The 24,863-nt window shown below is 35.7% G+C and overlaps 3 protein-coding genes across 10 annotated transcripts; 2 read left to right on the forward strand and 1 right to left on the reverse strand.

Annotated features, from left to right (window-relative positions):
* Nucleotides 1–258: 258 nt before the first annotated feature.
* LOC107840076 (F-box protein At-B) lies at nt 259–4,220 on the reverse strand. 3 transcript variants are annotated; one of them, XM_016683801.2, is made up of 5 exons: nt 4,123–4,220; nt 3,628–3,899; nt 2,592–2,800; nt 1,858–1,948; nt 259–1,717 (listed from the first exon to the last, which is right to left on the reverse strand). In XM_016683801.2, exons 2-5 carry the CDS (start codon nt 3,859–3,861, stop codon nt 407–409), a joined length of 1,845 nt encoding a protein of 614 aa, XP_016539287.2. In that variant the 5' UTR covers nt 3,862–3,899; nt 4,123–4,220; the 3' UTR covers nt 259–406. The 3 variants fall into 3 exon arrangements, with proteins under 3 accessions (XP_016539287.2, XP_016539286.2, XP_016539288.2); XM_016683800.2 differs by having other exon boundaries at nt 4,068–4,163; XM_016683802.2 differs by lacking the exons at nt 3,628–3,899; nt 4,123–4,220 and adding an exon at nt 2,948–3,586.
* A 5,876-nt stretch (nt 4,221–10,096) lies between these two features.
* On the forward strand, nt 10,097–18,471 carry LOC107840077 (serine/threonine-protein kinase PEPKR2). 6 transcript variants are annotated; one of them, XM_047394942.1, is made up of 6 exons: nt 10,097–10,232; nt 10,515–10,618; nt 10,718–11,679; nt 15,308–15,316; nt 16,505–16,801; nt 17,766–18,471. In XM_047394942.1, exons 3-6 carry the CDS (start codon nt 10,935–10,937, stop codon nt 18,101–18,103), a joined length of 1,389 nt encoding a protein of 462 aa, XP_047250898.1. In that variant the 5' UTR covers nt 10,097–10,232; nt 10,515–10,618; nt 10,718–10,934; the 3' UTR covers nt 18,104–18,471. The 6 variants fall into 6 exon arrangements, with proteins under 6 accessions (XP_047250898.1, XP_016539289.2, XP_047250899.1 ...); XM_047394943.1 differs by having other exon boundaries at nt 10,227–10,406; XM_016683803.2 differs by lacking the exon at nt 15,308–15,316 and having other exon boundaries at nt 10,098–10,232.
* A 2,326-nt stretch (nt 18,472–20,797) lies between these two features.
* On the forward strand, nt 20,798–24,054 carry LOC107840078 (root phototropism protein 3). The gene is made up of 4 exons (XM_016683805.2): nt 20,798–21,388; nt 21,493–21,562; nt 21,679–22,962; nt 23,341–24,054. Exons 1-4 carry the CDS (start codon nt 21,276–21,278, stop codon nt 23,884–23,886), a joined length of 2,013 nt encoding a protein of 670 aa, XP_016539291.2. The 5' UTR covers nt 20,798–21,275; the 3' UTR covers nt 23,887–24,054.
* Nucleotides 24,055–24,863: the final 809 nt, after the last annotated feature.

The raw sequence follows: 24,863 nt of genomic DNA on the forward strand, positions 1-24,863 counted from the left end.
TACTTGGTTCCTTCTTCCATAACCAGAGCTCGGAGAAGGAAGAGATAGAGGGTCCTGTGGTCAATGGAAGCCTATGGAGTTGGAGCAGATAAGTTGTTAATGCACCAGCTATTGAAGTAGGTGGTACTCCATAGTAGGGAAAGAGAATGGAAATAATAACATTAGGTGTTGCATACATTGATAGTGGAGGTGTGTGTCCAAGTGATGATGCCACTTAATGCTAGCAGCAATGATTTGGTACATAATGAATAATTAAAATTGCAGGTCCAAAAATTAGGCATTTGATATTCATTGTAATTGAAAAGGTTCGTTACAATAGAGAGCAAATAAAGCACAATAATGCAGCTGAACGAGGCTTCGGTCATCAGCCTTTGTCAAAAAAAGGAAAAAAAAAAAAAAAAGGACTTCAGTCATCAGATTTGTGATATTGCCAGCCATCATGGCAACCAAACTCGCAGTCATCAAAGCATACAACAAACCAAGGTCGGGCTTTGCAGATTTTGGAGAAATCCTCTCTTTTGTTGACCAAGGGATTACGTCCGACACCTAGCCAGCGCAGACCACGGAAAGCAGACTTGTGCTGAAAAAGCATTATGAGATCATCAGACAGTCCCCGACAGTTGCAAAGATCAAGTCTTTGCAGTTGACTACTGTTGTTGTTTGGTCTATTCACCAGCATCTTCAGTGCAGCATCAGTGACGTGAAAACAGAATCTTAGAGATAAATCAGTTAATGCTTTCGCAGTAGATGCAATGGTAAAAATAGCTGCATCAGTTATTCCCGCGATGCGACCGACATCCAACACTGATAATGTCTTACAAATTTTCCTCTCATCATGAAACAAAAACTGAATGCCCTTGTCAGTTACCCGCTTACAGCCTCTGATGCACAAATGTGCAATAGGTAGGTTTCCCTTGCCAAGAATAGCAAGACCCGTATCAGTTATATCCGCTTCTGCTAAGTTTAGTTTGGTGACCGTCGTAACACTTGATATGTAGAAGAGACAGGGGTCTCCAATGCTTCTGCAACCACTTGTGTCAATTACCTCCAGCTTACTAAACAAGGACAAATCCTCAAAAGCTTCACTAGTTAGAAGCCTGCACGATACCAACCTTAATTCAATTAGGGACCTTGCAACTCCAATCATATTATCAAACGCCAAGTCTGATAATAGAGGTGAAGTCAACACTTCAAATTTCTTCAGATTCAGGCATGAATACAGAATTGACGAAAACCCAGCTTCAGTAACCTTCACAAACCCACCAAGTTTCACTGATTCCAACCCTCTACAACCTTCAGAAAGAAGGAACATGCCTATATTGTCCACTCTCGTAAATGAAGTGGGAAAATTTTTTCTACTTCTAACAATTGAGAGGGCAATTAGATGCCTGCAGTACTTCAGAGACTGTAGTCCAATGTTGGTCAAGTCCCGTACTGATGGCTCCATAAAAGGTATGTCTTCAAGATCGAGCTCTACCAAAAGAGGAAGAGAGTCCACAACTGTGCGGATAAGACCATCTGATATAACGTCCAAGACAAGAGATAAGCTTTGCAATTTGAACCAAGGGATATCCCTGACCGTATGTAACCAGACGACAAAGAACATTTCACCCGTTTGCTGCAACTTCAATTTTTTTAAACCCTCGGGCAGAAACGCTACAAGGGGTCGTACATCAAATACATCACGTAAGGTCCCTCGGATTTTTATGGACAGAGACTGCAGGAAAGAAAAGAGCTCATAAAATTGACCATCAAAGGAAAAACTCTTTGTTCTAAGAGTAATAAGCTTGAAGAGGCACCCAGGACAACTTGAAGAAGAAAGAGAGGAGAAATATGTGAAAGATGAGAATACTTTACCTCTAACAAGGACACCTTTTGGAGCATTCCTGTAAGTTTCATTCTGAGAAGATCTGGTGCTCCTAACCCAGCAAATTCTATAAGCAAGGACCTGATTCAGAAAAAGAAAAAGGGGAAATAAGAAACATACATTGGAATCAAATACAGTGAGAAGTGACAGAGTATTAAAGCAACATATTGTTGGTGTAACCACAATGGACTTACTTATATCTCGACTGATCCATCTCCTGGAGGTGGAGATATAGAGTGAAATTAATGAAGCCAAGTGCAAAAGCGAACACAGTTCGCAGTTTTCTATACCCAAACAGCCTAACGAAGTTCAGATACCATATTGGTTCACAAATAACTTGACACCATGAGCTAGAATAAAGAGAAAGAATTCCGGAAAAAAGTAAAACATTTCTTATGGCCAAACGGGGCCTAAATAAACAAATTTGCTTCAGATATATCGGAAAAAAAAAAAAAGCTTCAGCAAGTGGTAGTATGATGGCTCAAGTGAACCATTAGATCTAAATAAGATCCTTTTATGAGAATTTCAGGATAATGACAGTCTGAAAATCCATCAATGGAGGCAATGAACGCCTTGTAAGCCTGATAAATTGATTGCAACCACTTGTAAAGCTCTTACAATCAAAGATGTGAAACCATAAACCCAACGAAGCATTTCATAACAATTATCAATATATGTCAATTGTTGAAAGTAGCAAAAATTGAAGTTTGACATGGGAGAATACCTTAAGTTGGGGCACCTTTCTCCAATTGCACGAAGAATGTCGTAAGACAAATGGGAACATTTGAGCAAACTCAAATCTTCGATATGATCGCTGAGAATATTGATAATGGAGGAATCATTCTTCATTTGGAGGCAATCAATAGTTAAACTCTTGGCTCCTTGGACCCTATGCACAACATGTTTTAGAGTCTCTTCATCCAAATAAAATCCCTGTAAATCAAAGATACTAATATTAAAAGTTCAACCCAGAAGTAGAGATCAAATTAGCAAAACTAATGATTGTCAAATGGACGGTCAATTAAACCTCAATCCCAATCTATATACATTGTAATCAGAGGATTCATCTGACTATTTTACCATGAAATGTTTGGACCGGCTACACTTGCAATGCCCACAAAGGCCGCAAACTGAAGCCCAGAAAATACCTCCAGCAGTTTTAGCTAGATACAAGTAAAGCATACATAAATATGTCAATCTAAATCAGCCAGCAATAAACTCGAAATAATTATGTCAACTACGTTTCAATCCTAAATTAGATGATGTCAACTACTCACTCCATTTCATACAATTGTAGCAAAATTTACAGTTCCAAAACAATATTAATAAGGTTAGTCAGGTCAACAGAGGTCAAGTAATATCAGACCTAAGTCCTGGAGTTCCATTCCACTTTATTCACACTTATCTCAAAACAATCAACCAATTAAGGAACAACATATTTCACTTAACATGAACTCGAGATAATTGAATTGGACAACATACAAGCTCAATGAGGCTATGTGAACATGGTATCACTTTTATTTTATTTCTACAACCGTGGTGTCCAGCTCAGCTTTCACACATCTACTAATTCCATGGAATACCTGCCACCTCTCACCCAGCATGTACCAATTAACTCCATCCACGAAGACTAGAACAAACATGCTACATTAATTAACTGATTTTATCAACAACAGCCGTAAAATTAGCGGATTTAATCAGAAGAAAAAGAGAGAGAGAGAGAGAGAGAGAGAGGGAGGGAGGGAGGGAAATTAACTTACAGAAAGATCGAAAGAGGGAAGAGAAGGGAGAATGTATGCAACGGCAGAATTGAAGGTCGGAGAAACACAAGCAGCAGTGCAAAGAGATACCAAATCCATTTTCTCCAGTACATTAATTATTATATGATTTGGAAATCTATCCATTGACGACTCAAAATCACCATCGGAGCTTCCTCCTCCACCGTCACCGCCGCGTTCTTCTCCGGTAAGGTGTCGCTTGATAGTTTCATCCATGAATGCAACAAGTACCAAAACCCTAATTCCTCAATTTCCTGCAATTTCTCCACCAAAATGTATCCAAAAAAAATCAATTCATAATTTGCATTTGCTGAAAACAATTCAGAAGTTTCGCCATTTTCCATGGCAAATCTACGCGGTAAGAATAATATATACAGTTTAATTTCACGACTGAATTTAGAAATGATAGTATTAATGAACACCTTTGATGAATATCCACTTTGTGATAGATATTAAACATTTTAAAAGTAGTAGTACCTGGACTTCACTTTAGTAGCATGTGTTTCTATTAAAGAAACACACTTAAATTATTATTATTATTATTATTATTATTACAATAATAATAATTTCAGTTTAACTTATGAAGATATACATCTCTTGAAATCGCTTAAGTAGTGTCCGTGTGTCACAAATGATAAGATAAATAGACGCATTTTTAAGATTTAATAAACTCATTCAAGTATAAATTAGGATAAAAACAATTAAAAAAATTAAGGAAGAAAATAAAATATTTCTTATAAGAGATGACAACAACCATCACAAAAACTTATAATGGAGTGATATGTATTATTTCAATTTTAATTAGAGATTTCAAGTTTGAGTTCTGAATATGAAGTTTTTGTTAAAGAGTATTTTATCCCTTGTGGTAAGATGAAAGTGTAAATTTAGATTAGCTCGACGCTATATGGATAATAGATGTAGAAAATGCTTAAAAGAAAAATACCTAGTTTTATTCCACAGCTTGAGTCTGACAATGTAGGATGCATGCACTCTTTATCCCTGTTTTTGTGAATATTAGCAAAAGAATAACTCGTATATATAGGTATCACCCACAACAGTTAGATAACGGATACTTCACATTCATTAATACTCAAGATAAATATTTTACTAAATAATAAGTAGATATAATATATTCGAATAATAAAGTTTTTCCAAATCATTTGCGAGATTCTATATGTTATTATTCCAACAACTAATTAACGCTTAATTTATATAAAATAAAACAGAGAAGGTCTTCCAAAATCAATAACGAGCATTCATGTGTTACTTCAACGGCTAGTTAATGATTAGTTTGATGGAAGAAATCAATAATAATTATTTTTGTGTTACTCCAATCACTAGTTAACGGTTAGTTTAATTTTATTAGTGTAAATTAAAATAATTTTATCAAATATAAATAGATGTAAGACCGACAAATGAACGAGTGGGTCAAATATAGATGGATCAATTCAAAATCAATTCGTCCATAATTTATTTTTATTTATTTTTTTGGTAACAAGGCGATATATTAGATAAACCAAAATATAGATTTATTACAAACTGCTAACTTTTTAGTTAGGCACAAAAATATGAGTATCACCATTCTGATAATTAGTACATTGATTGATTTTCCTAGTAAACTCAATTCCTAAAATATCTTCCCACGCATATTTTTGAAGTTTGTTAAGTATTATTTACATAATTTATATCTGTTATCTAAACTTTTTAACTTGTTGACACGTGCAATGTCATTATTGACAAAGAGATTCAAATATTCAATTGGTAAAAGGCTAAGTAAGAGATTTCAGATGACACGGGAGAACAATTACATAGATCTCTGAGGCAACTCTTCCCTCCTTAATGTGTTTTCTATATGTGTTTGTCTTGGTAATTGTTATATTAATCTATTAATTTCTATGTTAAAATTTTCTTAAGCACCCGGCTTCGCTCCTTCATCCTTTATAATATTTATTTTATTTATTAGCTGCAAACCTATTAAATTCACGTTCCTTCAATTAAAAAATAAAGAGAAAAAGAAAGGCAAAAGATAGCAATAATAATAATATATTTAGTATATTTAAAAATATATTAAAAAAATAAAATATCTTAAAATATTATTTTTACCTTTAAAGAAATAAAACACAATTTTTAATAGATCAATCGATTAAAAAAAGTAAAGTTAAAAGTCTAATAAGAAGATATATATGGTCCGTTGCGTGAAAAATATAGTTAATCTTTCTTTCTCTACAATTTGGCCTCTGTTATAAAATAACTAATAAAGAAAAGAATAGAGAGAATAGAATAATTCTTATTTTTCTTGAAGGATGATTTACAATGAAGGAAACCTTCTATTTATAAGAAAATTTACTCTTAGTTTCTTACTAAAAGACAAATACTTCAAATACTAGTAGATATCAACTAGATCTTGATAGATCTTATCTATATTCTTGATACACATTGACTATAATGTAAATACATGTACATCAATCCCCCTTAAATGTCTAATTATAGATAATGTGCCTCGTTAAAACCTTACTAGAAAAAAACCAATGGAAAAAAAATCTAGTAAAGGAAAAAGAGTACACCTCTCTAATAATATGCATATAGGCTGCCTCGTTAAAAACCTTACAAGAAAAATTCAGTGGAACAAAACCTCGAAAGGAAAAAAGAGTACAACGCGTATTAACTCCCCCCTAATGAGAACATCTTGAGCCTTTGCATCCCGATCATGTGCATCATCTTCTTGAAAGTTGCAGCAAGAGGAGACTTGGTGAATAAGCTAGCAACATTATCACTTGAACGGATCTGTTACACATTAATATCACCATTCTTTTGGAGCTCATGTATCCAGAAAAGCTTTGATGAAGTGTGTTTCGTTCTATCTCTTTTTATGAATCCTACATTAAGACATGCTGCATTATCTTCATACAAAATCATGGATAGTTTGTCTCATTTTTCTTAAATGATATGTATCATGGACCTCAACCATACACATTCTTGGCTTGCTTCATGAATGACCATTATCTCAGCATGGTTCGATAAAGCGGTTATGATAAACTGTTTTATATACTCCAAGATATGACAGTATCCACATGTGAACACATAGCATGTTTGAGATCGAGATTTATGCGGGTTAAATAAATACCCAGTATCAGCATAATCAATAAGATCGAGACTGCAATCTTTAAAATAAAATAAGATCATGTATTTGATTTCATTTCGATATCTCCCAGTATGAGTAGAATTATATCTTGCTAACAAATTAACCGAAAAGGCTATATCAGGCCTTGTAGTATTTGCAAGATACATTAGTACACCAATTGAACTAAGATATGGTACTTCAGGACCAGTCCAATTCGATATGTTTCTCATTTTAGCAAATAATCTTATTGCTTTTGAAAACTCTCCAAGAGTTTCGATGATTTTCAAACCATCAATTTATCCCTTATAAGGATAATAAACAAGTTTCCTAGAAACTTTATATGCTCCAGGCATTTTGAATCCTTTGAGAATTTTCATATAAATTTTTGTCAAATGACAATATCCAACATTTAGTGTGTGTGACATCTTCTAGTGTTTGGATTGCAAATCAAATAAGTTTTATGCTTACCAAAATGCATCCTTTCATGTTACTTGATAAATATTTCTACATCAGCATACTTAAATAAACGTAGAATTCAGATCTTCGTAATCTTACACAATATTGCGTCAATATTGTATCAAAGATATTGATGATATATCATTCTGTATCGGTTCACAATGCGACATAGCATTTTGAGATCTCATCACTTCATTATTTTCAGGTACATGAAGCTCTTATAAGATTTCATGAAGTGTTATGCCGTAGACTCTTCAAGAGAACAATGCCTTCTTATTATAATTATTTGCTCCTTATTTTTTTTAAGGATTATTTCATTTTGAATCGATTGGTCTACCATGCTTCACGCATGCATAAACTTTGTCCTTTAGGGACACAAAATAGGAGCACTTCCAGCTTAAGATGCTTTCGACATTTGACTTGAATTATATGATCTGATAATAATTCCTAACATATCTCATAGCTGCTTATAATCTCCCCCTTCTGTTAGGAAAACTAACATACATCCTCCATCTTCTTTGAGGAATTCATCTCTACCATGCTTCATGCATGCATAGACTTTGTCCTTTAGGGACACAAAATAGGAGCACTTGCAGCTTAAATATGAGATGCTTTCGACATTTTACTTGAATTATAGGATTTGATAATAATTTCTAACATATATCATAGCTACTTATAATCTCCCCTTTATGTTAGAAAAACTAACATACATCCTCCATCTTCTTTGAGGAATTCATCTTTATGCATTATGGAATATTCATTTATCAAATACCATACATTAAAACTATTAGATGGAATAGTTGGTACTCTACATTCTGGACTTGAACTTCACGTGTTTGCTCTCTAGTTTTTGATACAAGTTTATAGTTAGCTTTGGAGAGATTATCATATTATTTTTCAGGATTTTTCTACTGCAATTTAATCCAAGATACAACTGTTGCTATTCACTTTTGCTGTTAGTATTATTCCATAGCATTATGAATTCAACAAGCGGTATGGCTTTTTACAGTATGAGTAGCTAAACCCCTTAACCCGAGTTATGGGATCTATGGGTTTGGATTTGTAACGCAACTAAGTGTTCAGGATTCTAACGGTGTAGTAACTTCTCGGTAATTCCTCTGCTTTACACTTTATCTATTGGTTGCAAACAATAGGTCCTGCTTACTAGTGATTTGCTTGAACTAAGAAATCAACCCTAGTAAGAAGCAAATTATCAATAGGGACTTGGAAGCTATTAACCTTCCGTTTAATAATTAATGTTGTAGCAAGATTAATTAACCTGAGATAACATCCTGTTATGAAATATAAACTCCTAAGTTCGAGAGAAATAGGTAGTTAAATGCTTAGCTAGGTCGAGAGACATTTAGGCATAAATTCGACAAGGATAATCAGTTGTTCCTACCTACCAAAAGAATCTTGAATAGTTACTAGCATCTGTCAAATCCTAACCCCCATAGTGAACATAACTCTGGTTTCCATAAACTCTTGATTGCAAACACTGAAACTAAAGTGACCAACAATTATTTGCTAATCTCCAAAAAACCCCATTTCAGGAAACATCCAACTATCAGTTGATTAAATCACAAACGACTTAAGTTCACACCATATTCCCTGTAGGATTCGACCCCAACCCCCATTGATCATAAAAAAATTCCATTTTATCTTTTCGTATCATTTGTTTGAATTCAACTTATAGCTATAGTTTCAAATTTTTTTAATCGCTACTCACATTGTTCCTCGTGGATTCGGCCCCGACTCCAAAGTTGAGTAAATATATTGATGACGACCGCTTTGCACTAAATTGACGTGTAAGTTGAGCGTTATCACTACAACAACTAAAAACATAACTATCGATGAAATTTTTGCTCTTGACATTGCGGATTGGATCTTCTTCATCAGGCAGTAAATAATACATTTCATTTTTTTGGGTCATATAAAACCACTTCTCGTCGATATGAACTGTACTGAACATGTTGGTAAAAATTGGATCATGTGGTATGCTACCATGATCAAGCATAGATATGCAAAATTGCAACCGACTTATTTTATTTTCCTCTTTCAAATAAGGCTTTATGGCATTAGAATGTCTTCGTATATGTCCCGACTTCAAACGTCTAAACAAAGTGGTCATACTCATATTCATGGAAGAAGATAATGATCGTAGAGTTGTCCGCTTCCGTAAAGGAATTGCACGAAAACGATTATGATTCATCTCAATTTTTTTCGATCACAATTGTTCACTTTTCTTCCATATACACCACTAGAAGCACATTCACCATAGTTTGATAGTCTCAAAATGCGTTGAATTGTTTGAATGCAAGTCGAAAAATGTGACGCCACTATTTTCGTAACTCCTTTTTTAGTTTACCATCGACACACTTTTGTTGCAACATTTCATATATTGCAACACGTATTTCATTGCTCAAATTTCTTTTCGTTTGTTATGATTGTGACAAATCTTTAATTGAATCTGCTTATTAAAAAAAAATTAAATATAAATTCAATTTTTTTTCAAAGGAATGCACATAACGAGCGATTATTTATCACAATTTAGGTTTGAATCTTCCATCGGTTCTTTCAATCTTCCATCAAATTATATATCATCATCTTCATTAGAATTCAAATTCAAGTCGGAAATTGAATATTCATCGACATTATGCTCAAATGAAAAATTTAGATCTAATAGTATTAAAATCATGTTAAAAAACATATTGAATGTAAACCTATTTATAGACTAAATTTAAAGGGAAATGAAAATATTTAGAGAGAAATAAAAATTTTCAAGTTAGTGGAGCCCATATTCCAATTGCTTTCCACCCTTAGATCGAGTAACGTGGCGTTAGATGATGCGTCAAAAGAAGCAGATCGGCGCGAATAGTGAAGTGGCAGTTTCAGAATTCACGTGTCTGTACCGGAAAGTAGTCACCTTTCACCTTTCACCTTTTTTTGTTCCCCTAATAAACCCTTCTTCACTCCTCCTTCCCTTTCACTACATTTCTTATTTATGAAGGTATCAAAAAAGATCTACTTAATTAGGATATTCTTTCTCCCTCTCTATGTATCTTTTTTAACAATCGTTGTGTTTACGTCAGCTTTTGTGAACCACAATTAATTGTTTGGGCAGCTTTCGTGCATCTAGATTAATTTTCTGATTTTCAAGGATTTAGGACTTCAATTTTGATATGTTTGTTTTTGATACTTGATTTGAAGATTCATATAGCTGATTGTGCTTGTTGGGGTAGCATAACTAATGTTTGTTTTGTTTTTTATTTTTTATTTTTTACTTTTTCAGACTTGCTATCTCGTGTGAAACGAGCATAACTATGTCTTTTACTTTGGAGCTGTTGGCTCAAATGGGTCGAAGGAAGAGGAGTAAAAGGCATTTTTCATTAAGAGGTTATTGGTCTTTTTATTTTATTGATTAAGTTAATGGGTATTCTTGTTTTGTGATGATTTTTGTAGGTTTTGTTTAATACCCTTTAATTGAAATTGCAGAATGTAACAAAAAATTGGAACTTTTTATACACCGGTTGTACTCATTATATGGTTGGTAGATCTTGTATCTGGTTGGGCTGCTGGAACTGCAGAAGTAAGTTGGATATCAAGGAGGTAGTTTTATACTTTTAACAAGCTAGTGAATTTGACAAGTTATAGATGTAGTTTGGAAGATTGCTTATGATTTATAGGAGGATTTATTAGTTTAATCTTTTGTATGGAGAATTTGGGGAAGAAGAGAAAGGGAGTAGAAATTTCAGTGGTTTGTCAGAAAGATGAGAGTTCATTGACAGTAGTCAGGTCACATTTATCGTTGGAGGATTATTCTAGAAGGAAAAAGAAATCCAGGGAAATTGTGGTTGAAGATGATGCCAACTTTTGTAGGAAGAGCGTTATTACTGGAGTAGCTACTGCCCCGTCTTGTGGGAGTGCACGTTCGTGCTCACCTGGACGGGGTCTTAAAAGGAAAATAGGGTGTCTTGATTCCGCCACTCGATTGGGGAGGAAGAAGAAGATTGAGCAGGATTACGAGATGGGAGAAGTTATTGGACGAGGGAAATTTGGTTCTGTGTTATTATGTCAGAGAAAGTTGAGTGGGGAAAGTCATGCTTGCAAGACACTGCATAAGGGGGAAGAGATCATTCACCGTGAAGTTGAGATAATGCAGCATCTATCTGGGCATCCAGGTGTTGTGACATTGAAGGCTGTGTATGAGGACGCCGAATCTTTTTATCTTGTTATGGAACTTTGCTCAGGAGGAAGGTTGCTTGATCAAATGGCTAGGATTGGGCGATACCCTGAGCAACAAGCTGCTAATGTGATCAAAGATCTTATGCTGGTCATCAGATATTGCCACGAGATGGGTGTTGTGCACAGGGACATAAAGCCTGAAAATGTCCTCCTTACAACCTCTGGACAAGTCAAGGTTTCAGACTTTGGGCTAGCTGTGAGAATTTCATATGGTAATTCAGGATGATCCCCTCTATTTGAATTTGATTTGCCGGAGTGGTATTGTTCATTTTATTATCTTTAGTGTGCGTGAACTAGATAAAACACCCTGCTTATTATATGTCTACATATTCGCCTGATGTTGTCTGACTTGTCCTTTGTAATCTAAGGGTGAAATTGTTAATTTGTCCTCCCAATTGCGCTGGTTCGTGGCGATCTGCATTACTCCTTGCATCCAAGAAAGATGTCCTTATTATGTGTATTGAGAAACATCTTTGTTTGATTGACTTTGTTTTCAATTATTTGCTTTTATTTTTCAATTCAAAAATACAACAACATCATATCTAGTGTAACCCCACACGTGAGGTCTAGGGAAGGTAGAATGTATGTAGACCGTACCACTACCTTAGAGGTAGAGAGGTTTCTGACAGATCCTTAGCTTAAGAATAAATATTCCAAAGCTATAAATAGAGAGCACAAAATCATCGAAATAAAAAGTCATGGCAAAATACCATAGAGAACCTTACACATCACCCTAAACATAATTCATAACCGAAGTACAAAAGAAACCATAGATAATAACCAATTTGATAGAAACTAGGATGAAGAAGAGATGATAATGAAACAACGAAACTTTACTGGTTAAACAAAGTGCCACAATCTTAAACACTGCATTAACCAATAACCATGTCCGTATGGAGTGGACAAATCTCCGGAGACAAAGATAATACTAATACTTTTTCTTCTCCTTTTTAGATTCTACCGGATAAATCTATTTAAACTACGACATAAAGATAATTTCTAATACATAGATAAACAGTTATTGTTGTAGATAACTACTGGTAACTGCTAATAGATAACTGCTTCTATCCTATTTGAAACTAAGAAACTAAGATACATTATCTCCACATGCTAAAGGAGCTATCCTATTAGTGCATTCCCTTGAAAAGTCGCCTTGTCCTCAAGGCGAAAAGAAGGAAACTATGCATTCTCCTCTTGCATTAACTCCAAGTATGTAAACATTCCAAGTTTGCTGCAATGGCCAGGGGCAAACTTGTCTCTGTAACGGTAGCATACGCCTTTTTCTCGATGAATTTGTTGTTCAAAATATAGTGCGCGAATGTTTGAAAGCGATATTGTTGAAAAGAGTGTGTAACTGGTTGACATGATGATAGAAAATTAAAGGATTCTTGAGCTATTAGAGAGGAAGTCCCAATTGACGAAGGCCCGTGATATAGAAGGCGAATCAATTACGTTACTGGACTGATCTGGTCCATGTTTTCCTTCATATTCTAAAGCTAGACTCATTGCCTTATACACAGATCGAGGCTTGTGAATCCTAACATCCACACGAAGGTCTTCTTTGAGCCCACTAAGGAAAACTTCTAAAAAACAGTGTTGTGACCAGTTTTGCACACGTGCTGCCCGTTTTGCAAATTCTTGCCAAACACTGATCTAGTTTGTTGGATACCACAGGTGTTCATCCCGATTTTGAAACTTATCGGGTCCGTAATTTTCTTGCAAAACTGTAACCAACTCATCCCAATAATAAATGGTTCTTTCATGGGTGATCCAAGCAAAAAGATCCAATGTATCTCCTTCCAAAGACATTGAAGCCACATCAACCTTGCAATCATTAGGTGTTTGACAATATTGAAAATACTTCTATACTTTCAGAATCCAACCTCTAGGATCTCCTCCCCCATACTTTGGAAATTCCATTCGTGTGTGAATGCCTATAAGTTTCTGAATGCCTATAAGTGCTATCAACTTCGCCTTCTTTCAGCAAAACTTTAGATTTTCCTCGTTGATTATGACCATTTTGTGCTTTTAATGCAGTCACATCAGCAGTCAAAGCGTCCATGGCTTCCAATTTTGTTGCTGTAGTGGTCAATTATTATCTAATCTGATCAGGAGTCAACATGAGACTCCATGATAGGTTTGCGGTGGAAAGCGTTGGTTTGTGTGTTGACCATGACTGATCTTACTGCTCGGATACCATGCAAGAATATTGAACACTTCATTAACCAATAACCATGTCTGTATGGAGTGGACAAATTTCTCGATACAAAGATAATACTGATACTTTTTCTTCTCTCTTTCAAAATTCTACCCGATACATCTATTTAAACTAAGACATAAAGATAACTTCTAATACATCAAAAAACAGTTACTGCGATAGATAACTACTATAGGTAACTACTAATAGATAACTACTTCTATCCTATTTAAAACTAAGATACTAAGATACATTATCTCACATTATCTCTATATGCTAGAGGAGCAGTCCTATTAAAAATTCAAAGGACAAAGCTACAAGAGTAATAGTACGACTAATAATACGAGTACTAGTATAGAAGAAAGTGAGAAATGCTCAACTATTTAACTATCCTTCTATCCTAATTCATTCCTTCCATGACCTAATATCTGTAGTAATGTCCTCTGTAAACCGAAACCGGATCATGTCCCGTTTAACACCTCTCTCCAATACTTCTTCGGCCAACCTTCACCCCTCTTGAAACCATACATAGTCAACCTCTCAGACCTTCATACTGGAGCATTCGGGCATCTCCTTTGTACATGCCAAACCATGTCAGCCTCGTTTCCCGCATCTTTTCCTTTATCGATGCCACTCCTACCTTGTTCTGGATATCTTCATTCCTAATCTCATCTCTCATAGTATGCCCACACATCCATCTCTGCGGCCTAATCTCCGCAACATTTATCTTTAGAATGTTGAAGTCAACACTACACTTCATTCAAGATAGCCGTTCTAACCACCTTTCTATAGAACTTGCTTTTATGTTTTGGTGGCATCTTCATATCGCACAATGCTCTAGATGCGAGCTTCCATTTCATCCACCCTACACCGATATGGTGTGTGACATCATCGTCAATCACATTATTTCCTTGGAAAATAAACCCAAGATACTTGAAACTTCCTCTCGTTTTTTCTTTAGAAAATTGAAATCACTTGTCCATGTATTTTTCCAAGTCTCTCAATCTTATTTGCAGAAATAAATTGAGCAGTACCATTTGAGAATGAAATTTGATTTTTCAGACCTGACTTTGAATTCGGTTCTCTTTGGGAGGAGAGGGAGTCTCTTAACCCTCAGTATCTCATAATTCAGTGTAATAATTTCCTTCATATTCCCTTGTTTTTACTAATGATTCTGATGTATGGTTGCTTTTGATGCTATCATAGGTAAAGTTGAGCCGACTGCGTTCGGTGCAAAGCCAGCTTATAGTTCACACTGACATTAAGGTTGTCTGACAAGTCTGTTTAAAGTATTCAGATATTAGATACTAACATATTGTTACGCGGCGGCTCAGGGTTGGAGGCGCTGATGGGAACTATTTGGATGTCATCTGACTTGTTTGTTGTGCTAAGTGAGATATTACATTGAGTTCTAGCTTTCTCAAAAACAACCATACAAAGTTACTGCTGAAACAGCATAGGTAAATAGTAGAAGTGCAGGGGTGGCACCTGAGGGCTTTCTCTGTACAGAATAAAGAGAATGGAAAAAATTACGTAACACATGCGTTTCAGTATTGGAACTTAGACAATGAGATATTTCATCATTTCTATGCTTGCCAATTCATAACTGTATTTTTTCACCTATCATTTTTTTAATATTGCAGAAATGCAAGGTAAGGCCGCGTACAATACATCCTTGTGGTGGGGCCCTTCCCCGGACCCTGCGCATAGCGGGAGCTTTAGTGCACCGGGCTGCCCATCATTTTTTAAATATTCCCTGGTTTGGCACCTGTTATATTTATATTTAAGCAGTCAACAGGCAGAGAAAGCAGCGTATATCTGGAGAAAGGTTAATTTTGTTGTACAATTACAATTGTATAAAATCAAAGCACTAGAAAGAAACTGCATAAATACATGTGAGAAGTTAAATAGTGGAATGATGTTGTTGGAAATTGCTTTAAGTTACTGCACTAGTTTTTAGTAAAATAAATTATTTAATTAGGATAAATTTGAATTTTGAATTTCAACTAGGTTGTTAGTTTGTTTAGTTGTTGAGATATTTTAGATTATTTTGAAATTCAAATTATGCTGATTTTTGTTTTTGTTGGCTATTTAAAGCCCTTCAATGCTCAATAAACTCATTGAAAGCTATTGAAAGATTTCAATCCATTGAGAGTCATTTTAACCCCTTTTTTGCTGGCTCTTCTTTTTGAAAAAAACCAACAGATATGAATGTCAGATAATGACATTAGTTTGCTAATGAAGTGCTCCATCTTTTTTCCAGTATGCTCCTTGTATAGGCAGTAATCCCCTTTTTGCTAGAAGTTAAACTTTACCTGTCCCAAAAATGTGCTAATCCATGAAAAAGTTGTGTCTTCACTTTTCCTCTGGGGCTCAGGTTCAGTCAAACGACTTCTCAATTAGTCAATTTAGAAATATGACAGTTCTCATCTTATTTTAAACCCTCGACCTTTATCCCTACCCTTGCTTGGTTAACTTACGAGTGTAATTTGGGAGGTGCTTACCTCAGATTATGCACAGGAAAGACTAGAAACATTTTGGAACCTAATGCAATGTTGAGTGATGGGTTTTCACATGTATGTCTCACCTCCGTTGCATAGGATCTCAACTTTGTTCATGCCGTCTCTTGTGAGCCCATGATTAGATATCTATTTAAGATGTTTAACTTTGTTCATGTCATCTCTTGTGAGCCCATGATTAGATATCTATTTTAAGTCATTCTAGTTCTTCTTGGAGGATCCTTTGCTCCAAAATGGGTGAAGCGGCTTTGTGTGTTTGTTGTGTTTCTTTTGTACGTCAATGATGTATCTGAAATGCTCAATTCTTTGTTGTGCTCGTAGGTCAGAGCTTGACTGGTGTAGTTGGAAGTCCTGCTTATGTTGCTCCTGAGGTCCTGCTAGGTGATTACACAGAGAAAGTGGACATATGGAGTGCAGGTGTCCTCCTACATGCACTTTTGGTGGGCTTGCTCCCATTTCAAGGTGATTCTTTGGAATCTCTATTCAGTGCGATTAAGGAAGATAACCTTGATTTCAGCGGTGGAGCCTGGGAATCTGTATCACAACCAGCTCGTGATCTGCTTTCTTGTATGATGACAAGGGATGTTTCAGCAAGGTACAGTGCCGATGAAGTACTAAGTGAGTAGCCTTCAGATCTCTTCCCTTTCTTAGCTGCTGACTTGATGAGTTTGAGTTTATACCTTATATTCTTTTACCGGTATTTTCTTTTTCTTTTTGAATGAAATGTAATCATCAAAGAGAACTGGAACCGAGTGAAGTGGTTTGGATCCTACCTCTGGAGCATTATTTAGCAGCATCTGTGTCTTGCCTTGCTAATAGAATATGAAAGATGACTACTGATTGATCGTCTACTCTGTTAAATGACAACGCTTAAGGTTATTTTTTAAGAAGTCTATGCTATGCCTCACCCCCGCCTTAGGGTGCGTGGAGGGTGAGAGATTTGTGCTTAAAGCGCCAAAAACACTGTAGAATCTATAAAATCTATGAATCTTCAGCCGAAGACGAGCTGTCTCATCTCACGAATTGGACTAGGTCTATAAAGTTATCCCTCTGAACCAGCTATAAACTAAGCCGTTGAAATTGCATGTCCAGAAAACTCAACTTTGGTTAACTGTAGTTCCTTTTATCATGAAAGCCTCAAATAGTTTCATAAACACAAGAATTCACTTGGTCAAAGACCCCCTGGTATTGATGGGAACAGTCTTGCTTATTTGAATGCACATCCCTGTTGACAGATGTAGTGGTGGGTAACACAGTTTCTCTTTGACATTCTTGCTTTGCAATGTTATCCAACATAATCTGGTAGAACTTTTTGGATATATCGTAAAAGCATGGAGTTCTGATCGATTATTCAGTTGAATTTGCTGGATCATTCAGATATTTATTGTTGTATTCATGTCCAATTGAATCTACCTGTTAAGTAGGTAATGTAATCTGTATTTTCATTGTAGCCATCTTTGTTACCCACACTCATTTTCTGAATGATCACGTTTCACTAATATCAAAAAGTTGTAAATGTCTTTATCTCACCTTTGTCTGATATCTGTTTTAAATTTGATGTTACCATTTTCTTTTCTTACAGGACATCCATGGATTTTACACTACACAGAACCCGCATTGGAGAATCACGCAAAGCCAATTAAAAGGCAGCTGACTGCTACTATTAGGATAGAACATGAGAGAAGAAACTTAACTTTTAGCTCTCTCAGCGATGACTTTGGTTCAACAGTAACATCTGGTAATAGGTCGTCTAAGATGCCTGAAGGTGAAGACACTGGTTTTATAGATGCTCTCACAGTTGCCGTTTCACACATGAATATATCAGAGCCAAAGAGAAGCAGAATATGCAGCCCAGCCAGAGCAATTGATCAAGAATGTTCCTCTAACATACAAGCTAACCACCTCTGTACAGCATTCTGATAGGTATGACCTGCAGCAGCATCTACTCTTCCCCTTGTAAAGGTATCACTTTGAAGCAATGGCGGAGCACATTATGTTGCGTCAACCATTGATCCTTCTTCATGAAGTGATTACTAGCGAACCGATTATTTATCCTTTGGCTCTAGAATAAATCATCAATAAAGGACGCTGTCGGATAATACTATACTAGCTTGGAGTGGTTTCTGCTATGGGAATTCATAACATAACTTGTAAGTTTGTGTGTGTGTGTTAGTATTATGTAAATAAGGTGTGTTTTCTGACTTATTTCTTTTAGAACTCAGCTAAAAGGACAAAATGAGCAATTAAATATATGGCTAGTATGCATAGCCAGCCAGCTATGGAAACAATTGAAGCCCCACTCCTATGCAAATATTGAATTCTAGAAAAGCTAAAACCCAAAGATAAATCGAATAAAATGGGAAATGTGCAATGTCGAAATGGGGTACAAGCAATGAGTATATGTTGGACGACCTAGCTGGACCCAAGCCATTTGTGATCTTCATTTTGAAGTTTGGGTTTTAAAACAAGTTCATTTGAAAGTTAGGTTTGAAAGCAGATGCATCCTCCGTTTCAAGTTGTTTGTACTACTTTTTTTTCTTTTTCAAAACAATGTGCGCTGAACATTTCATTTTTAATTTTTCATATAATATATCTAAGACCACATATTTAAGATCACAAGACAAAAAAGATATTCTGGTATATTTGATGTACAGATCATAAGATTTAGAAGTCTCTGCTTCCTCAAATTTGGTGGTATATTCTATTAGTAGTATTTTTTCTTAATTATTAGTATCCCTTTCCAACTGGAGTATAGAAGTATTAGTTGATGGCTCCATACTTGGCATGAGATATATTGTCACACCAATATAATATCCAGCAAATTGTTTGTCTATTTGCAGCCTCAATAAGTTCATATATTTTGGCGTGGCACCATTTCCACCACTATTCACTTCCCTCGTATCATTTTCTTTTTTCTTTGTTTCTTAGATGGTGACGCTTTTGGCCTGTTTGATCACTTCTAAAAAAAATAGTATCTTCTTTATTAAGGAACAAAACACAATGAGAAAAAGACGTGTTTTTTCTCTTCTAAGAAAAACTTCAATCACCAAACTCTTGTAAGATTAGTAGGAAAAAAAAAAAAAGACGTGCATATGTGAAAAAAGTTTAAACACAAATTTTAATAGCTCATCTGATTGATTATTTGAACTTTCACCTTGATAGTGAATATTTGATTCTTCATTTTGTAATCCCATCCCCCTTCCCGTACCTTTGATCCCACCAAGCTTATCTCCATCATTGTCAGAGGAGATGACAATTAATTGTTCGATCACTTCCTTCTTAATAAGGATCTATTAATTCATCAATATTCAACATGTCATACTAAGATCGTTTGAATCTAAATATCTTTTTAATAGTTGTTAAAGTCGATTTGGATGTTTTCTCTTCCCTATTTACTCTGTTTGACACTTGACTGAGACATGATTTTTTTTTATTTTTTTTTGGGGTCCTAACAATTAAAAGAAGGCAAAAGATGAGCAAGAAAATAATGACAACTGCAATTATCATCTTTTCTTTTTCTTTTTTGGAATTTTTAGTTACTCCATTTTTCATTTCATTAATCTTTTGGGAATTGGTAATTATCAAAAGACGTTTTAAATAACCACGACGAGTACACTTTTGGAATAGCAAAACTTTAAAAAAGTAGCTTTACAGACAACATGCACATAGTATGCAATATATTTTGTTAGTATAAGAAGTTTTTGCCTCGCTCAAGTCATTAAAATGATATTTACATAAGTTCTTTAAAATGTAAAATTTGTAATTTTAAAAATAAGATAAATTATCCACTATAATAATCAAAGTGATCTACTGATATACACACGTATGTATATAACTTAAACTCGTGTATATTAAAGCAAATTAAAGAGACATGAATCATGGCCCCCCATAGTGAAATGTCACTTTCATATGGTAATAATTCTCTGATTCCAAAATGGGCACTGACTTCTAATGTTACAGTCATTACAAGGACAATTCATCAAACATTCAGGACCCATATTATGTGTCACTAACCATTCATGAGGAGTACTAGTGTACAACATCCCATTTGCATCTTTATACATTCAACACTAAACTATGTTTCCAGCAAAAAAGGGCTTGTCAACGTTCCTTAGATTTACTTTTTACTAAAAAGGGTATAAAAAACATAAAAGTTGGACATTTTTTTTCTCTCTCTCTCTTCTGTATTAGTATTAGTAGACCCTGGAACTTGAGATCAAATCCCTATAACACATTCGTTTATTACGAGCAACCTTTTATGCAATCAATCTTAAGGGAGGCCAAAGTGACAAAGCTACAAATAGAGCGATATCAGAAACGGATCTAGAATTTCAAATTAGTGCACCAAAAGTATCACTAAATATCCATTATTTTTGGGTACACATTTTAAGAGAGACAATAATGGCATGCATGGGAGTGACACTTTCACCACCTCACAATCCTCACTAGAAGTTTCTAGGTAAAGAGCCAACTATCTTGATATAAATGGCCAAACAAAAGATATGAAGTGAAATATTATTTACAAATTACACATGAAGTGAAAGGAAAAAAAGTGGTCCATACTCCCTTCATTAGAGAATAAATTTGATGTTGCAGTTATAGAAGTACTATACCTACTCCGATCCATGTAAAAATAAAAAGTAAAAAAAACTTGATCAGTCATTCTCTCATGAGATGGATGTTTTCCAACTAGTCAACACAAAATTTTAAAAGTGGGAAGAGGTTAAAAAGATTTACCAAAACAGCTTAATAAGAATATGAATATTAACTCTTTATTGAGAAATTTTAATACTACCACAATGATTGGAAAAGAGAATTAGCAGTGAATGATCCATAGAAACAACAGAATAGTACTGTGCCCATTACTGCACAGCCTGTAGGAGGCCTTGAAAAAACCCTTTGAGAAGCCGACAATTAAGAGATAATTCCAAGCATCCCCATGTGGGATTTTCCCTTTTTTTCCTCCAGCTTCGCTACTTGTTCTTACACCCCAACAACTTAGTCACTTTCTTGAAAAAAAAAAAAAAGAATCTGCTGTGGGACTTGTGAGTTTTCTTGAGAAAATTCTCTGTTGTGAAATCTGTTTCTGATCATGTGGGAATCAGAAAGTGAGTCTGTTAGTGGAAGAGATTATGTCAATGGAGTTCACAGTACTGGCAAGCATGGAGTCAAGACTGATAGTTTTGAGCAAAAAGGACAGTCTTGGTATGTACTAATTAACTACTTGTATTGCTTCTTTATATGGTGACTTGTGCTTTTTTCAATACCTGAATTTGTTTCAAAGTGAATGTCTGAATGCTTATATATAGGTATGTAGCAACTGATATCCCAAGTGACCTTTTAGTTCAAATTGAAGATGTAACTTTCCATTTGCATAAGGTGATTCCTTAAGCTCAAAACACTTTAATTTCTATCTCATATCTTAGTCTTGAGGAAATAAGATGACTAACTTGTTCCTTTATTTTTTATACCTTAACACCTAAATATCAAAAAAGTATCCTTTGCTTTCTAGAAGTGGAAAAATGAACAGAATCATATATGAATCAAGGGGTGAAGAATTGAGCAAGATATGTTTAGATGAGTTACCAGGTGGACCTGAGGCATTTGAGCTAGCAGCAAAGTTCTGCTATGGTATTGCTATTGATCTAAGTGCAACCAATATTTCTGGCCTAAGATGTGCAGCAGAGTATCTTGAAATGACTGAGGATTTGGAAGAAGGCAACCTTATATTCAAGACTGAAGCTTTTCTCAGCTATGTGGTTTTATCTTCATGGAGAGACTCCATACTGGTGCTAAAGAGCTGTGAAAAGCTATCGCCATGGGCTGAAAACCTACAAATCGTTCGAAGATGCAGCGAGTCCATCGCATGGAAAGCTTGTGCTAATCCAAAAGGCATAAAATGGCAATACACAGGCAAGCCTGCGAAGGTTTCTAGTCCGAGTTGGAATCAAATGAAGGACTCCAGCCCGAGTAGGAACCAGCAAGTACCGCCTGATTGGTGGTTTGAAGATGTTTCAATTCTCAGGATTGATCACTTTGTGAGAGTGATTACTGCAATCAAGGTGAAGGGTATGAGGCATGAACTGATAGGTGCTTCAATTATGCAGTATGCAGCTAAATGGTTGCCAGGTTTAATCAAAGAAGGATCAGGATTGTCGGATAATGGCAGCAATATCAGTAATAGCAATGGCAGCAGCAGTTGGAGAGGGGCCCTCCATATGATAGTAGTGGGATCAGGAGAAGAAGTACCAAGTGTTCAGGCCAAAGATCAAAGAATGGTTGTTGAAAGCCTAATTAGCATACTCCCACAACAGAAGGACAGTGTCTCGTGTAGCTTCCTTCTTCGACTATTGAGAATGGCAAACATGCTGAAAGTCGCTCCAGCTTTGGTAACAGAACTGGAGAAACGCGTAGGAATGCAGTTTGAGCAGGCTACATTGGCTGATCTCCTCATACCATCTTATAATAAAAGTGAAACCATGTACGACATTGATCTTGTGCAGAGGCTTTTGGAACATTTCATAGTTCAAGAGCAGACAGAAAGTTCAAGTCCTAGTAGATATCCATTCTCCGATAAACATATGCACGATGGAAGTCAAAGGGGTACAAATATAAATGCCAAGATGAGGGTGGCAAGGCTAGTAGACAGTTACCTAACAGAAGTATCCAGAGATAGAAATCTTTCTTTGACAAAGTTTCAGGTCTTGGCAGAGGCTTTGCCAGATTCAGCAAGAACTTGCGATGATGGACTTTATCGAGCAATTGATTCCTATCTTAAGGTATTTGTTTAGTCCAATCCTGTCGATTTTATTGTTGGGTACATCATTGATATCTTAAAGGCATTGCGGTTGAGCTCATAGTTTTTTATTGATCATGAATATAGCTTCATTTCTGTTCTTACTCAGTGCTTCAGAAATCAACATTATTAGCCCGCTTACATACCTTTATAGTTAAAACAAAATTATAGTTATACACAATCCTTTCTCAAATAAAAGTGACATGCTTAAGAATTCTAGAATCCTGTTTATGATAAATATCAAATTGATCACATAGAAGTAAATCATCTGCAAATATTGCAGTTATATTGTGTGTGTCATACAATTCTAGCCCAACATGCCTCTCCTTTAACAGAAGCTCATTGATATACAACACGACAGGCCCATCCAACGCTCTCAGAACATGAAAGAAAGAGACTTTGCAGGGTGATGGATTGCCAGAAACTCTCTGTCGATGCCTGCATGCACGCTGCTCAGAACGAAAGGCTCCCACTACGAGTCGTGGTGCAAGTTCTCTTCTCCGAGCAGGTGAAGATAAGCAATGCAATAGCTAATATTTCTCTCAAAGAAGCAGGGGAATCTCATTATCAACCTCTGGTATCAAACCGTAAGTCATTGCTTGAAGCAACGCCACAATCATTTCAAGAGGGATGGACAGCAGCCAAGAAGGACATCAACACTCTTAAGTTTGAACTAGAGACTGTGAAGACTAAGTATCAGGAACTCCAAACTGATATGGAGAACTTACAGAAACAGTTCGATAGGGTTGCAAAGCCAAAACAAGCCTCAGCCTGGACCGCAGGGTGGAAAAAGTTAAGCAAGCTCACCAAAACGACAAATATAGAAACACATGACAACGGTAGTCAGGTCGCAAACGCTGAACAGACCACGAAGCCACCTAGAAGGTGGAGAAATTCCATTTCCTGAGAAGGAACAGGCTATGATAGAAGACTACCAGTTACAAGATTTCCTCACAACCTCTTTCTGTGTTCTCTAATATTCAAAATTATCACAATTCTCCTATCACAAGAGTAGTTAAGACGTTCATTTTCATTGTAGATAGAATTTATTATAGAGTCTCTACTTTACTGGTGACTGATTTCTCCGTAACGACCGTACCATCTTAAGTATGCATTGGGAGGTGAAGTCAAGCTGGTTTTGCTGGTTTGCATACCACCACTGACATGCAGTTAACTTATTATTATTGTGTGACTATCGCAATCAGTAAAGAATTACACGAACATAGAAACAAATTTGACCAAGTGTATTACAGAACTAACATAGTATTCATTGTCAGTCAAAAAGGTATTAAGAGAATAAGAATAAGATGCAGCTCTATATCTGGTCTCTCAACAGTATGTACTTCATTAGAGCAAAAAACTTAGTGAAGTTGCTTAACTTTGAAGAAAATATTTGATTACCACAAAAGGTGCTCCTATAGTTAGAGAACTGTGGTGAAATGGAATATCAGAAGCATAGCATAGCTTTCTGCATCAAGTCATGTCTTAACCAACAAGATGAAAAAAGGCGACCCAAGATGGCAAGTAGATACTTAAACTTCCGAATAAATGAAACAATGAGATACATGGAACAAAATATAAGAAGTCTAAATTCAACTCAATTACATTGAGCATTATCACTCTGATTAACACAGTAAACCCTTCTGATAATGGCGATGTCCGGGTCAGCTTGTGCGCGATTCGACTAATCTCCGTGGTACTGACAAACATTTTAGAGCTCTTTCTCTCTTTCTCTTATACTTGTTCCGTCTTTCACTTTTCTTCTTTAGGGACCAAGACCACAAGATGAGTACATCGTCTTAGTATCCTAGCTGACTTGTCTGTCCAGCAGGTGAAAGATTAGACAGATGGGAAAGCCTTTCCTCGTGAATATATATAATAGAA

Source organism: Capsicum annuum, chromosome 8 (genome assembly GCF_002878395.1).
Source record: "Capsicum annuum cultivar UCD-10X-F1 chromosome 8, UCD10Xv1.1, whole genome shotgun sequence".
In the NCBI taxonomy this organism is placed as follows: domain Eukaryota; kingdom Viridiplantae; phylum Streptophyta; class Magnoliopsida; order Solanales; family Solanaceae; genus Capsicum; species Capsicum annuum.

What these genes read in the sequence shown, in the direction of transcription:
- LOC107840076 (XM_016683801.2), bottom strand. Translation starts at nt 3,861, where the DNA reads ATGGATGAAACTATCAAGCGACACCTTACCGGAGAAGAACGCGGCGGT. An exon ending in TTCCCTCTTTCGATCTTTCT is followed by an intron (nt 2,801 to 3,627) that starts GTAAGTTAATTT and finishes TTTGATTTACAG; the next exon opens with GGATTTTATTTGGATGAAGA. An exon ending in AAAAGGTGTCCTTGTTAGAG is followed by an intron (nt 1,718 to 1,857) that starts GTAAAGTATTCT and finishes TCTTTCCTGCAG; the next exon opens with TCTCTGTCCATAAAAATCCG.
- LOC107840077 (XM_047394942.1), top strand. Translation starts at nt 10,935, where the DNA reads ATGGAGAATTTGGGGAAGAAGAGAAAGGGAGTAGAAATTTCAGTGGTT. An exon ending in CAGTGCCGATGAAGTACTAA is followed by an intron (nt 16,802 to 17,765) that starts GTGAGTAGCCTT and finishes CTTTTCTTACAG; the next exon opens with GACATCCATGGATTTTACAC.
- LOC107840078 (XM_016683805.2), top strand. Translation starts at nt 21,276, where the DNA reads ATGTGGGAATCAGAAAGTGAGTCTGTTAGTGGAAGAGATTATGTCAAT. An exon ending in GAGCAAAAAGGACAGTCTTG is followed by an intron (nt 21,389 to 21,492) that starts GTATGTACTAAT and finishes GCTTATATATAG; the next exon opens with GTATGTAGCAACTGATATCC. An exon ending in CAATTGATTCCTATCTTAAG is followed by an intron (nt 22,963 to 23,340) that starts GTATTTGTTTAG and finishes ACAACACGACAG; the next exon opens with GCCCATCCAACGCTCTCAGA.